Source organism: Dermacentor albipictus, chromosome 9 (assembly GCF_038994185.2).
Source record: "Dermacentor albipictus isolate Rhodes 1998 colony chromosome 9, USDA_Dalb.pri_finalv2, whole genome shotgun sequence".
Classification (NCBI taxonomy): Eukaryota; Metazoa; Arthropoda; class Arachnida; order Ixodida; family Ixodidae; genus Dermacentor; species Dermacentor albipictus.
The window spans coordinates 49773019-49789431 of NC_091829.1; the positions used below are offsets into that span (position 1 = coordinate 49773019).

The 16413-nt window shown below is 45.7% G+C and overlaps 1 protein-coding gene across 1 annotated transcript in view; it reads right to left on the reverse strand.

The window, feature by feature from the left end:
- The window catches only part of LOC135911907 (facilitated trehalose transporter Tret1-like), a 126333-nt gene that overhangs the window by 26199 nt on the left and 83721 nt on the right, over nucleotides 1–16413 (reverse strand). Inside the window, exons 4-6 of the mRNA XM_065444259.2 lie at nucleotides 13158–13348; nucleotides 7508–7766; nucleotides 2688–2909 (exon numbers count right to left, since the gene is read on the reverse strand). Of these exons, the coding sequence (XP_065300331.2) occupies nucleotides 2688–2909; nucleotides 7508–7766; nucleotides 13158–13348 (672 nt within the window). The remainder of the gene's footprint in view (nucleotides 1–2687; nucleotides 2910–7507; nucleotides 7767–13157; nucleotides 13349–16413) is intronic.

Consider the following 16413-nt stretch of genomic DNA (forward strand, 5'->3'; position numbering starts at 1 on the left):
TGGAGAGGAAAAGCCATTGACAACTGTGATTTGCTGCAATCAGAGAAAATTAGGAATCCAGGATAATGCGAGAGAACCAACATAAAGGTAAGGAAATTTAGTAAACAGCCGGCTGTGTGCAACTCTGCGAAATGCTTTTGAGAAATGTAAAAAAGTATATATAATCTGTTTACAGATTTTCATCCATGTCAAAATGCGGTTTTGTGTAAATTCATATAACGTGGTATCACACGAGTACCCTTTGCTAGAGCCATGCTGATTTGAAAAGAAAAAACGTAATTTACTCTCAGATGGCTGTAGATGTCAGAAGTGATGTTATGCTCAAGTAATTTGTAGCACATGCATATTGATGATATGGGACGATAGGTGTCAGGCGAGTTTTTGTTACCCGTTTTGAAGATAGAAATGACCTTGGTGTGCCTTCCTTAACCTTGTACAGCGCTGAATTTGGTTTTTTGGATTCTGTCGCATGAGTGCGCTCTTGGGATCGGATGTTGGTGGCTCCACCACATGGTGCTCACTGCGCATGTTCCTCTAGTTTGAGCGGTCTATAAAGGAGTGACGCAATAAAATGATGTCAGTTGAGAGTAGCGCCTTGTCCTGTCGTCTTTCTTGTCTCTGTCGTTTTGCGCTAAACAAAGTATTCATGGATTCGCACCAACTAGCCCGCCAACGCATTGTGCTGACCTTGGCTATTTTCCAGTCGGTAGGTAGCTCTCCGGATAACAACACTTGCTTACATTTATGGAAATATCTGGCGAGAAATTGAAATGGCGTTTTTAAGAATTTTCTAATTTACGTTGTCCACTCTCCGGCAGATGTGGTTAAGGTTGTTAATTAGAGAACCAATACACCCTCAGGAGTGATCCCGATGGGCTCCATGAATGCGTGGTCGCATTCAGGAAGAATTCGCATACTACAATAATCTTTCTTTGTTAGCATGGACGCAAAATGTCTGGTAAACGCAGTGGGACACTCAGGTTAGTAAGCGGTAAGCCATCAGTATTGCGCAGTCATATGAGGTCTTGTTTATTTTCGGGATATATAATTTGCCAAAGCTTCTTAGGATTAGTTTGCAATAGCGACGGAAGATCGCGAGTAAAATATTTCTTTTTGGCAGTGGTAATAGCAGAGCAGCATGTCGTGAGATACAGTTTGTAGTTATCCAGAAAAGATGGAGAGGAAGCCGATTTAGCTTTTCCGTACAGGCGCTACTTTTTAATCTTTTAATCTACTTTTAATGTAAGGCCTTGTGAATGATGGATTAGCCTTATCATTAGATATTGTAATGAGAGGAATATGCTTCTCTATCCGTGCAGACATTTTGTGTTTGAAAAGGAAGCAGTTATCTTCAGTTGATAGTTGGTTTCTTAGTGGAAAAATTAATTTAAACGTGCGGTAACTCGTGTTAATTTTACCATATTTTGCTTTACTATTTTCTCGAATTTTTTATTTGTTATACCTGCAAACAGGGGACTAGGATATCAAACTGCAACGTCTTATGATCACTAAATTCATCAAGATACATAACCAACCGTGTAGTTTCAGGAGCAGTGGTTAGAACTAAATCTAGTCTGTTACAACCATGGGTCTTCTGGTTAATCACTTGAAACAGGTAGAAATATACAGTTAGGTTGATGAGTTTGGTTGCAGCAGGACTAGATGAAGACAAGTTAGCCCAGTCTACTTTAGGGAGTCTGAAATTACCAAACAAGTAGATGTCACTGGGCGAACAATAGTCGATAGCGGGAGAAATGCTCGACTGGAGATAATGAATGAAAGAAATCCCACAGTCAGGTGGGCGGTAACACACCTCAATAAGTTAATTCGAAGTACCAGTCTTGCATGCAGCCTACACTATTTCGAGAATAGAGTTGGAGGTGATAGCGATGGATGGTAACGTTCTTCTAATAGCAAGAAGTGCCGCACAGCTTTGCTGGTCATTCAGCTCCACAGAATGGAATGGCTCCTGATTCGCTTTACATTTATTTTCTGGCCGCGAAGACTGCCCATATTTTCTTCGCACAGCCCGATCAATACCTCAACTTTTCCGTCCGTCCTATTGGTTCGATTGTTGGGACTTGGCCTTTTTTTTTTCACGTGGAGTACACAAACAAACGCGCTGACAAGAGCTGCACGTGAACATCCTGCGCATGACCAAAGACCACTGTGCAAGAAGTGCATGCCATCCCCACGTGACTTTTGTATGCTTCACAGGTTGCCAACCTTTAGCGCAGCATCACTATCTGGACCAAGCCTTATGTTCTCAAAGTTTGCTTATAATAAATCAAAATGTATCTGCTCGTAAAAGTACCGCTTGCTGTTGAAAGTTATGCATAAATGTTTTCTTACAGATTTAAACGTTTCGAACGCTTTCGTTACACTTAGGAATGCGTACCCTCGACATCGTAGCTTCGCATAGGTAAAGCGTGGAGAGTGCGCATTTTTCAGTCGAATGAGTCCTGGCAAACGCATTGAATAATAATTGCATAAAGGCGAATGGGATCATATTTGTCCGTATGGCATCGCGCCAATGACAATGGCATGGGTATTACTTGTTTTTGCTGCGTGACGTTTTATCAAGTGAACCTCTCAAACTTATCCTAAGGGTGTTTTGCGCTAAAATAATACACCAGTAAAGAAATACACATTTAAACCACGTGTTACTGCCTATAGAACACGCCTACCTTCCCGCTGGTTCCACGTAACTTCCACAGCACCTCTAGGACGTCCAGCCTGCGACCGCTGATCATCAGCCAGCGCGGAGACTCGACGGAGTACTGGTTTAGAGCAGCCAGCAAGACGGCGCCTGCCAAACAGGCTACAGCGAGCAGCTGCCACTCCATGAAGCGTCCCAGCGTGTAAGAGTACAGAATACCGACGGTGATGGCAAGCTGGAGCAGGCCACCCTGGACAGCAGTGTATAGCTTATAGAGAGAAAGAGCTCGAAAATCCAACGGCAACAAAAAATTTTTGACTGCGCAGAAAGTCTTGTTTAACACAGCGAAGATACAAGTCAGCCTCTGCGAAAGAGCTCATGTTTCAAATATGAGCGAAAGCGGCAAGAAACGTTCGCACAAACGACCGCTTTCGATATCTAAACAAACAAAGAAATAGGCGAAGAAAGGAACAAGAAAAACAGAAACGCTCACATTACCTTTCGCCGCAAGTGAGGCGTAACCTACGACGCGTGGCTCGTCGGCATGACCTCCGAGATAAGGTGGCTCCCGCGGTGGTCGGTGACAGGCTACGAAATCTCGGAGGCGCCGTACTGGGAGTGACGTCATAGCCACAACTACCAGGTGCATGCGTTCTCTGTTTATGTGCTGCCTTAAAGAGTGCTAAGGACATCGCGAGGCACTTAATCGTGTTTTGTGGGCTTTCTTTAACGCTTGGAAAAAAGAAAGAAACCTTACGTAGCAGGTATTCAACGACAAAAAGATCGGTAAGAAATTTGTCATGATGGCCTACAAATTTCTTATTGCCAGGTTTGCTCTGATTCTAATTTTGACATGTTAATTAGGAATAACTGATTACCCGTTAAAAAAATTTCAACAATAGTCTGACTTCCTCCAAACGATGGCAAACATTAACTTGCTTCTGTACAGGTCCGTAGCGCTCGCACTAATTTTTATATGTTAGAATACGTGACGTAGGACATGCTGTAAATAGTGCAACAGAGAATCCCACGTCATGGGGTCACAGACATTCGACTACTCCCCCATCACGCATTCAAGAAGGGGTTCAACATGATCTGCCAGTGGACACCGGATCACTGCGGAATTACGGGAAATCCCAGTGCGCATGACGTTGCCCGATTGGCACACGATGGTGCCCATTTTGTACCTATACCACTGTCGAGAACAGATGCAGCGAGAAGGCTTCGCTCCATCGCACGCGTGCTTACGCACACTCTGTAGAACACCAGTGAATTCACCAACGCACGTCTCCACAGATTGGATTCACGTCTGCAAGTATGTCTTCCACCAGGGTTACCACGAACAGAAGCAACACCTCTGCGCCTCCTGTGGCTTAGCGTGGCCATTCACGAATGCCTATTATTTCCGCATTGGTATGGCCGAGGGGTTTGCTTGCGACAACTGTGGCTACGAAGAGACGATCAAGCACCTCCTCTGTGAATTTCTCCGCTACAACGTATGAAGTGCCCGCGACTATAGACGCTCGAAAAACTGGACGATCATCCTTTTTCACAGAGGAAAAAATTGTAGGACACTGGTCCAGGCGGGTTTCAGCACTCAAGGTCTAAAGAGCTCTGCTCAGATTCTTAGGAGCTTGTGAACTGTGCGACTGATATCAAAAGTTGTAGCGCGGTATTACCTATTATTATTACCTATTATTATTCCTATTATTCTCTTTCGTCATTTTCCCAGAACAGAGTAGCCAGCCCGTACTTACACTGGCTAACCTCGCTGTCCTTCCTTCCCTTTCGCCTCTCTCCGTCTCTCTCCCCACATCATGGCCTATCTGGAGCATGCATCTGGCGTATAGGCACGATTGCGCTCCATACCGGCCGTGGCCGTATGCATTCGAACGCTGACGTGGATCAGGTAATGCTTTGCTTATCAAGTTCGAGAAAGCCCAGAGTTCCATCTACGACGCCTGGGTGAACAGCCCAGTCGCCCACCTAAGCTTCGCCAATAGACATATGGTCCTTTATACAGGGCGCTCCTCGATTATGTCCTGGACGCAGGTCTGTGTACCTTCATTTACGTTATGCCGCGGGAATTACATTGCGCAATCAAAACGAAAAAAAAGGATAGCATGCACTCTCAGCAACACATTAAACAGCCGCGGGTCCGCTGTTGAGAAAATCGTCTCGTTTTCGTCGTAGCCCAAGCGGCTCGCGCCGGTCGACCTGGTAGGATGCTGAAACCGGCGCAACGCTACCTGGCCAGCACCCGGTACCCACACCGGAACACCGGACACACAGACGTGCGCGCCATCTCTCCAACGCGCAATCAACTCGACTTTGTGATATTCGCGCCAACGCGCAGCAACAAACAAAACGACTATATTCAGTCTATATGCTAATGCAAGCGGGATGGTAGCCGGTAAGCGTGGTAACCGGCACCAACCGCCATGGTGGAGGGGGGGGGGGAAATAATTAGAACGCGAATGCGCGCAGAGAGTCTAGAATAATTGTATGTTACGGCAGGATATGACGTGTCCCACAGAGCGGAAGGTCTCTGCGTTTTTAGTGCGCCAACGTTTAAAAGCTCGAAGGCAAGGTCGCGGTGAACGGAGGACGACACATTTTTTTTCATGACGACTCTATCGATCAAGGCTGCTGTTTTTCGCCGTTTACGGTTCCACGTGCGGTCTCTGAACGCTAGCGCGCGACAGCGTCGCGGAAATCTGCTCACACGAGGCGGGCAGATGTGTGTTGAACATTGTCGAGCGTCACCGATTTATAACGGATGTCGACTTAAGCATTGGTGGGATTCATTTTTAAAATTTTAGACGGGTCGCAATGACTCTGCACAGATGCCCTTTATTCAGAATGTACGTTTCAATAAATGGAGCTTGAAGAGCCTCTTAGCTATTCGTAAATGTTTGCATAAACTGCTTTTACAATTTTGAGGACGCGTGCATTCAGCTTTATTCATCTAAAAAGAGGTCCAATCTTTCGACCTTAACTTGTCCGCAAACAATATTAATCATCACTTCTGTGTGCCTTTCCTTTCTTTAACACTGCGTGCTTGGTGCTCTACGAACAGCAAGCACGCTCTTTGCGTTGCGTAGCATTATTGACAGGAAACTAGTGAGAGCAGAGTTTTCAAGGCAGGAAGCGCTATCCAGACAAATGACGCTTGTTGTTTGGGGACAATACCGCGAGATTCCTTAGTCATCAACGACTTTAGCTTTTTTTCGCCTAGTTGCGGTCTCTACCTAGGCTAAGGTTTATTTATACAGCCTATTGAATATCTATTGACGTTTCACGACGAAGTTGATAGAATGAGCCTGCAAAATGATGGCCACCTATGGACCACGGCAGAGTTGCTGCGCAGGCAGGCTTAGTAGTCCATGGACTAAAATAAACAAGAATAGAACAATGTACTGGTAGTAACAAATCTGTAGGAGGGAATATTATTACATGAGTGCTCTACAGACACGCTGTAAATATACATTTATTTAAAGAGATAAAGTTGGGTGTCCAGACGTGTAACTTCTGCAAACAAAACCAACAATAGTCGAAGCATAGCATAGTGCCATACCTGCACAGAATTTATACTGGCATTCCATAAGTGTTTGATTACGCAAATAACTATAAAATATCTGCTTATTATGCAGGCATTTTTTTGACGTACGACCATGCACCACATTGTCGCAAATACTAAACCATGCTTCCAGGTAGGCGGGGTGAGAAATATTGTTCGGGATAAAAAAAATTACATATGTGCGAAACATTGATCTGGATAGCAGCCGCTAATTCATGGAATAAAATATTCAAGAAATTTATTCTTATGTGTATACAAAAAAGTAAACATACTCTTACTGTAACACCCTTCTAAATATTTTCGAATTTGCGGAACATCGGTCTGCCGAGGTAAGTGAAAATTATATGAAAGTAGCTTCAGCTGGTAGCTGAAAGCCAAGGGAAGATTAGGAATAGGCTTTCTTCTGTGTCAATGTCGCTAAGCGCTATGATTCACATACCATGGAAAGCGTTCTGCGCTGCCTCGACTCACCACCAAGTGTTACGTTTGTAGCTAGACGACTGAGGCGGCACATGGTATGGACAAACAAAAGAAAGAGAAAAGCGCACATTCCGAGGTTTTTTCATGAAATATACCGAACGCCATGATGTTTGCAATGATGCAGAAATGTAGCGCTTTGTTTTCATCGAACGTCGGGTTACAAATTGGAGGCGAATACAAGTGTACCGGCAAAGTAAGCGACCACGTGGCTTTTCACTTTGAGGAATCATCTCGAGAAAGCTACTCACACAACTCATTAAGATTGGGAACGGCAACTTTCTGACAAGCTCTTGCAGAAAAACTGTGTACTGCAGGCAATACTTTATAGACAAGACGCACTAAACGGAAGTATCATTGGGAGACAATGCAATTCCTCAACATCAACTGCATTACCTAGAAGCTTGCACGACACACCCGTGCCAAATCTTTGTGTCACGACAACTAATTAACAAAATGTTTTTCCTGGTAGTGCGCAATTCTTAACTGCGGCATCGGTGCTAAGCAATAAGCTCAGCACTCATTACGCAGTTGGCACGTATTCACTAATATGTAGCGTAAATATTTAGCAGAAATCCTGTGCTTAGCCCCAGTGCTGAGGTCGTAAAATATCTGTAGAGAAATGCGTTGATGTTCGCGTCGAAATTAAAGCACCATTTATATTTTTCCAGGTGACAATAAATGGTAACCGATAGCACGGCTATGACACTGGCCCATCTAGAGCCCGGCACTTCACAGATGAGCCCCACCCGTAGCTAATCTTTGAAGCTACGCTACGCCTTATCGAATACCATAGATCCTCGCTGCGCAGGCAAGGAAACCTCGGCGATGTAGGCGGGTACGCAAAGGGACACCATTCCCGTGGCGATGCCCGTCACGAAGCGGCCAAACAAGACGGTGACGAAGGAGGTGTTGGCGAAGATTACGGCGTATCCCGCCACGTAAACCGCGGCGCTGAGAGACAGGGTGAACCGGCGTCCCATTGCTTGGCTGACGAGTGCGGCCAGTAGAGTGCCGAGAACAGCGCCGATCGGCAGCAGGAAGATGAACCTGTCCTCCACGGCACGATGAGCGAACGCACACCCATGAACAGAAAAATAAAACCGATGCCTGTTGAAACAAGCCTTAAACGAAAGTCTTTCATAGAGTTTCAAATAAATTGTACGCAAACACAAACACGGCATGCACTGTTTCAGAACTGCTCACTTTCTTGACCCACCAAGACAGTGTTGTGTTGGTTGTCTTTGCGATAATTCGCACGTAACTGCTCGCCTTCTGCGCTGCCTTTTCCGGCATGGCGAATGTACGGGGCTGCCCTGCCCGACAGCAAGACGTGGTGACTCCGTCACACGATCCCCGCTGTCCACACGAGCCACGCGAGCGTAGTAGTTGTAACCAACTTTATTCTGGAAAAACCACCGGTTTCCTACCAGGAGATGACTGTGACGTCGTGCCGGTCGTCGCCACCACAGCGCGTTTGTGGCCCGGCCCTGGACTTTCAATCTGAGAGTAATAAAGGAATTGAGCATTTTGAGGTGCATATCTGCTGCAGTGACTACATTTAGTTGCTGCTTGTCGCGCTGAGCAGTTCCAGAGAGGACGGGGTCGGTCACAACGGCACGGGTAATGCAAATGGTTAAATAAACCGAATCGTGAGGATAGTACACGTGGTTAAATAAGCCGATCAAGTTAAGAAGATATATTTATTCCCCCATGGTAATTTCCAATGACCCCGCGTAGGTAAAGAAAGAACGGACAGAAGTGAACGACCACGAGGGCAGTGCCATTTAACGTGGAAAAAAAACTCTTTCACTGAGAATAAAATATTATCGCTTTTCCTTTGTGTGTCTGTGGCTATGACGCTGAAGGGTCAAGAATAAATCATTTTCTGTGTTCTGATTCATTGTATCTATCCCCTTCACAAACGTTGCAACGTTTTGCAGCCTCCGCGGTTGTTTGAAGCACGTATCTTAGATACTTGAAACTGTGACACAATATTTTAGCCGCCTGAACGAAGATTGAAGAAACGGAAACCAGGAGTGAATTCTACTCTGCATTAGCTCGCTACATTTTTTATGAACATTCATTCCAGAATTTGTTTGCTGCTGCAGTGAATAATTATTTCATTGGTATAGGAAAGCGTCTTAAATATGTTTCATTGTTGTTCAATTTTGCAAAAGTAAATAGTTCAAAATGACGCAATATAAAGTGCGCTCAAGTATAAACAGATTCGGGCAGAAACTTGCATTTCTTATTCCTATTATTACCTTCCATTTCTCATTCGGAGGGATTTAGTGATCATGTGCTGCTTGATTTCACGATTTCCATGTCCTCATGCACACATGCACTAAGTCAAACGTACTTTTGGTATAACCGTGCTGACTTCAATGCGATTATTTATCGCCTTGTTATGTTTTTGTTGTGGTTACCTGCCTACATTTTCCCAGCGTTGGGTCAGTGACATCTAGATTTGTTGAAACACCGTTTGCAGCAACTATTGCCCTTTCATGGTGTAGTGGTATCATAACATTATTTTTGCGTGAACTCATCAAAACCATGGGTTAACCGGATGTTGTATGTACTAAAAAACAGGAAAGCGACTTTTCAAAGCTGCCTATCGCTTTGAAACACCTGCCTCATGGCGGAAACACAACGCCACCGATAAAAAATTTTGCAGTGCCCATCCGCAGAGCTAAGTTCAAATAGCAGTCTCATGACCTTCAATCGCTTATGACGCACAAGCCCAAAAATCCTGTAAAGAAATATTGCCTACTCACACTACGGCTCTCATTTCCTTTTCGTAGACACTGGTGCGGCAATCAATCAAAGAAAACAAAGATTGCCCAACGAATTCTTCTGTTTGTGACAAATGCAATCATCTAAAGTGCAAAAATTTGTTTGACATCTCAAGCTTGCCGGTACTATTATTAAGAATACTTTGGGCGACTCAAGACTGTGTAGATAACTCATTTTCTCTCAGCTTACAACCATTCTGTCGAGTGGAACCTCTTTTCAATGCCATCGCGATGAAATACCGAACGCCATTCTCCCTAATAAGTATCTGTGCTCGCTGGAGTCCGTACGCTGCGCTAAACTTCCCTAATTCCTCGTCATTTCATTCTCCCTCAGCAACGTCCCACCACTCTTGAAGTTAGCTTTTCACTACCACTCTCCATGTCGCTGATGCGATTCCTTTGTTGTCTGGCACGACACTGTCACTGATCTTGACACTAGCATTCCAACGTTGTGTCCTCCGTGTCCCATGTGAGCGCGAAGATTACCTCAAGGAATCTGAGGTTCTAATAACCCGATAGCTTCGTTGAATAGAGTTTCTAGAGTCCCGAAGATGGAAAACGTTAGGGCGTAAGAGGAAGCGGGAGGAAAGTGGTACAATTTTGGGGGAGAGGATAAGTACTGCTATAACGTACACTAGTAGGTGAAGTGTGGTATACTCCCTGCTTCTCAGGTTTTCCTGTGGGCCGGCAGATGCCCTTAAAATAAATTTCTCTAAAAGCGACAATTTTTACAATCGACAGTCTTGCGAAGTTGCAAGTACCAGTACCGTGCCTCTAAAGGCCCCTCCTGAAGCTGGAGCATGAACGCAGCCCAGGCCTATGTCAAAACTCGCTTACTCAGCCCAAGTACACACCACGGGCCGAGCCGGGCCCCGACCATTTGGGTAAGCCCACGCGCGTGGAGGGCTCTAAAACGAACAATGAATGTGTGTTCAGAGCAAGAATCTAAATAAAGCAGTTCCGAAGTCATGGAACGAAAAACCCTAACATTCCACGTAATGCTTTTCAAAATGCCTGTGTAGAGCACAGGAGGTGCAAAAAAAGAAGAAAAAGAAATGGAGCGTGAATGTGCTTTGTCGCAGGTTTTAAATAAAGGTATATGCATAGTATGATTTCTAGACAATTTCAGATATATGCATGGTACAAGTACAATAACGCTTGACTTCAACTTAGGTAACTCTTAAGCATACAAATTCTACGTAATTAAAAGGTGGTAGGAAAAATATCTGCATTTAGGTATCTGAAAATTCCAATCAACCCTTGTAATTATTGTTCGCCTCTACATAAAATCAAGCATGCGTCTGTCATAGTGTGTAACTTGCTGTGGAAACTTACACCTCATAATCTCTTTAATCTAGGTGAAGTGACAATGGAAGCTTCGCTTCAAAACTGCGAAAATCGTTCAAAGAAATAGTCAGAGCTCGAGTTGTGCGCCCAGCGCCCTACTTGCGATGAGCGTGCAGATAAGGAGAAACGTGAATACTGTATGAAAGAAAATGTGTATCTGTTCTAGCGTGGTGTGGTCTCTTCGATCGCATACGCCAACAGCAAACCCACTACCTGATAAGCTTGTTATAGGCCTATGGCCGAACGCATACTGTCAAAGCTTTTGAACGAACCACGGACGCAAACGCACAATTTCAGAGACGCCCCAACGCAGTAGACTTGCACGCATATACGCACGTCCCACTTTTAAGCATCATAACTCATTCAGTGAGGTTTTGACTGGGGCTGTTTCATATGGCACTGTTCTGTTTCCTGTACCATACTGTTCCCACAAGGGACAGGCTAACCGCACCAGACACACACGTGCGTAAATAGCGCACATCTGTCCTTGTTTAAATTATTTTGTCCTTTGTGGGAACAGTGCACTTTAAAAATGCTTACACCCTTTGGGTTTCATTTTGTCCCCTAACAATAATCATAATCTGTCTTGCCCGCATTAACTTTCTTTAACGCTGCGAGCGGGTACATCCTAGTAACGAACAGCTTGCGCGTTATCAGCTGGACACAGCATTCTCAACAGGAAAGGAGCGAGCGAGGAGTTTTCAAGACTGGAAACGCAAGCAAAGCAGACGATGAATATTGTTTGGGGACAAGATAAGCCACAAAGGTGTAATTTTTTTTTTACATTCTCTGGTGTAGCGAAAAGGAGGATGTCAACACTCATTATCGCTGTCCTGCCCCATCCCTCTTTCCCAGTCAATATACCCGCACTAGAGTTAGCTGTAGACCAGGCACCCCCTTTCCCGTTCTGTAAGTTAGTTTCCCTATGCATTTTGTGTTCTAGGCGATGCACCGCGCTGCCTGAAAAGCACACAGCGCTCTTGCAACACAGCTCAGCGCACGGGCGTTATAACATAAAGCTATTCAAAACCTTTCTATTCCAATTCTACAATCAGCCCTCAGCGATTGGTCAAAAACATTTTTGGACCACCCCCACTCCACCTGTCTGTCACGCGAAGTCACAAAAACCACTACAGCTTCCCATCTGATATGACGCGTACACGCTGATTATGCATGATTTGACCAAAAAAAGAAAAATAGTTATTTCAGGTTCGACGACTTTTCGCCACTAGCCCCCCGGCTATTGGTCAAAGCTTTTCGGGCTGTACTCTCTTCACCTGCCTGTCACACGACGTCACAAAACCGCAAGAGCTCACCGCGTCAAAGTGATGTGTACGCATTTAATATGCAATAATATGTTGAACAAAACTACATTTTCTTCTGAATAACTGCAGACTGCCCCGTTCCGAAAGTAATAAAAGATGGCTGCCGCCGTTCGCTCAGGCGCGGGCTGCTCGCACTTATAGTAAAACTTCTGGCGTGGCTGTGCAAGGCTTTCGAGCACTTTCGGCAGGTTTACGACCTCATTCTGCCAACTTTTCTTTGCTGAGGATCCGTTTTAGCGTCATTCTTTAGCTTCAGCTGCATGCAGCCGTGATTTTCGACCAGTCACCTGAAGCTAAGTAAGGAAAAGCGGACCAATTGCAGACGCCGGCAGGACCTTCTTAGGATGGTTATTGACTTTCAGTGCAGTGGCTCATCCCTGTCGAATCCCTCTCCACTTGAGCATGCTCCTCGCCTCTTGTCAGCCAATTAGATAAGACAAGACGCTCAGTGTAGGCAATGTTATTCGTTTTTCATGCAAACAAGTGTGACCTCATATGAACGAGGAGGGCGTTTTATTGGTCTGTTGAGACAACCCTGCGGGTGACCGCCCGGTGCTTGCGTCGGCGGTTACCCCAGTTCGACGTCAGGAGACTGGAATAAAAACTTAATGGAATAGTTTTACATTATAGGGCCCCAGATGTATTAATTGTGGTTTTTTCACCCGCCACATAACACCGATCTGAATTTGAGGGATGCCGCAGGGGGGGGGGGGGGAGGGAACTACGGACTAATTTTGATCAGGCGGGTTTCTTGAATGTGCGCCCGAATCTAAGCACTCGAGCGTTTTTCTTCTTTTTCATTCCCCATCTATATATGCTGCCGGCGCAGCTGGGATCACACCTGCGACCTCGAGCTCAGCGAAGCTAAGCCACAGCCACTGGGCTACTGCGGCAGGCATCTCAGCGACTGTAGGTGTTGCAAGCAGCTCGCGTTGAAAAGCGCCAGACTTCAGCTGGCTACCGCAACAGCTCACCAGTCGGAGCTAGTGGCGGACTGCGCGGTGGTGCCGTCTTTCTCAAGCGCGGCCCAGTCGCTGTTCGCTGCCGGCGAAGTGTAGCCCAGCGTCATTCCCATGGACAGTGAACCGGACCAGGCACTCGCCAGCGTCAGCAGGAAAGGCCCGGAGAGATGGCGTCTGTGCGATTCACACTGAGAGTCGCTAGCCTGGAATGGCATCTTTGCCTCTTGCTGTATTCGATCACAATGAACTACCCTTACCCAGTACGTGGCACTGAGGAAGAAGTACGCAGTAAGAGAACAAAAATAGCACAAGTAAGTCAAAGTATTACAGATAAATAGTAAAGATAGAATCAATACTCAACACAATAAATCAAAACGACTTGGAAGTAAAGTACAGGCAAAAAAATTTATTATGGAGGCTTTCAAGAAAAACGAAAGGTAAAAAATACTTCGAGCTATGGCTCGTACCCGCTGTTGAGAATTGGCCAATGGTAGGCATAATCTGCAGTGCATTCGAAATGTCATAAGTGTATTAATGAAAACCATGCGGCACTGCAGCGGCTAAGATTTTGTATTATCATACAGGAAACATCGCACGCGTGAATTACGACTCACGAAATCTTGATGTGATAAAGAAATTGCATTCCTAAATGAATGGAGACTTTCCTTTAAAGGAACTCAAGCCAGTAAATTAGTACGCACGCACGCACGAACTCACTCTCTACTCCCCTCTGATAAACAAAGGAACCCGGTATGTCTCAGGCATCAGCATGAGGAAGATGTCATTCCATTAGCCGCAGTGGACGCTTGTCACGTCTGAAATAGCCCTAAAAGAAAAAGAAAGGTGTTTATGTCGATGTGGTTCGCGTAAACTACCGAGCAATGGATCCTCCAACAAGTGGGCCCACCCACATCATAGGTGTCGAAGCCCTGAATCATCGGCCGCTCTTTACCACAGCGTACACAAAGCATTTCTTATAGCGCATCAAACGCGCAGCATCCCCTCTTTGGCCCTGGGACCATGAAGATGAGCACGTTCGAGGACACTCATTACCTGCTCCTCTAGTGCATCAGATAAGCTACCTACAGATGGTGATTACAACAAGGACTTTACAAACTTGATCCCGAACGGATCTTTATCACTCACTTAAAGGGCAAGATTTTTAGATGTGAACGGATGTCGATGAAATTCGCAGGGTACGTTCCTCTGAAGACTTCCGTCATGTCTTCGAAAAAGCAGGTTTAAAAGCTGCAGAGACCATTTACAAATGAATTTTATTTACTGTCTCAAACACCGTATCTTAGCTCGTCCTCATGTTACAGGCCACAATGTGTGTCACGTCAGGAGTGTTCCATGCAGAACATGCCGGGATCATGCAGACGACAGCGACGAGAGCGTCGAGGAGTCAAAAATCGTGATATACAGTGCATGGCGTGACAAGTTGCTGCCGCGAGAAGTTGCGTTCACTGTAGACGGGCAAGAGATGGGAGGCAAGTGTATTGTGTTGTTGGCTGCACGAGCTTATGCCCTCGCCATCTGCACACGCAGTTTGAGTCGATATTGATCACGTTCAGCCGAGGTTAAGCCTATATGTCACAGTCGCGTAGTTCACGCGTCTACTGTGGGCGAAGCTCAGCGACAGACCTGAAGCTAATTAAGTCATTAAGATGAAGCAAACTCGTTGTGCAGTTCGTTTTTTACCATACGGATATGAAAAAAACCATTCCTCGCTTTGGTACAATACACACAAAAAGCGAGAAACGATGACAGGGAGCAGTATCGACATCGACCGGTACGTTGCCATTTTCGACGAAACCTGCCAGCCGCCCTCACCGGCGCTTCCCATAAATTAAATGCGACTATGAGCCTGGTGTATTTCTACGTATTGTCATGCAGACTCACTGTTTAGCTGCCGAGGTACAATGCTTGCCTCATATCCCAAATGGGCAGCAAGCGTAGGCCAGCCCCTGTGATGCAGCAGCGTCAACAACCGCCTCGTTCAGCTGCCGACGTTATCAATACTAGCATCAACGTTTCTACGACGAACCAACGCTTTCTCTAAATGTACGATTATACGCGCAATGTCCTCATCTGTGTCTACTCTATGGAACATTTCGTGTGCATGAAAACAATACGAAGAATGATATGTAGGCAGCATAACAATGCTCATGCATTGCGGTCTCCCGCTTGATGTTGTCGAAGGTGTGTCCTCGTTCCTGCCAACGCGATTGACAATGATGCAACGTGTTTATATGCAAGAAATCTGCCTGTTTTGATATGTTCTGACAGTAATTGATGTCGCCGATGAGCGGATAGCATTTGGTATGAAACGAACGAGGAGTGGTCGCTGTAGCTGCCGATGTAAACAAATGCACCGGTTGGCGCTTTTGACTGTCAGCGGTGTTCTTCCGGGAAACAATTCCGGAAGCTCGTGCTCGACATCGTACATTGAGCATGCCAAGCGCTTCCCTTAGACGGGGTAAAACACCCAAAATAGCAAGCAGCCCGTATAAAATCAGTGATTAGGGCTACCCTTGGTCTTCATGTTGCAGCAGGATATGTAGCGCACGAGCGCTGGCTCTCGTGGTGGCGGGTCGAATGCGAACGGCGATGCCTGGCTATTTAATCCATCAGAATCGTAACTGTTAATATTTGACAGATCCGAAGAGCTGGTGCAGCTGAGCGTCTACTCTTCGCTGGTTTGGTTCGCTTAACGGGCGAGACCGGCATGCCTTGCGTGCCTTCCCCCCTTGGGACACTCTTGACACCACGCGAAGAAATTCGATCGGGTGCTTAGCAGGTTTCGGTTTCGACTTTGCGCTTATTTGTTTATTTAAAATTATTCTCCAATTTGCTGAACAATTTTACTATCAGGCGCGTGACATCATCATCATTTTAATATCAGGCGCGTGACGATCTCGGGAACCTACATGTACCAATACCTTGACATGGTGCAAAAGTTGCCGTGGTTTCCCTTTAAATGTTGGTGTCACGGCTATTGAAAGCAGTACAACGGTAAACATTGAACGAGATTTGACAACTTTATGTGAACACATGCGTGCACGGCTACGTTTTAAGCATGAAACGCTTGTAGCTCCTGTTGTCGGCGACCTTCAAGAGACCTTGAGCCAAAAGCCAGAGCCGTTATGCGGGAACTCAGATGAAAACATCCGGACAAGTTGCGAGAGCAGAACGAGATGCCCCATCCTTCGTACAAGGCCGCAATGCATACGCTAGTTACTCCCAAACAATTAAAAAAAATATTGCT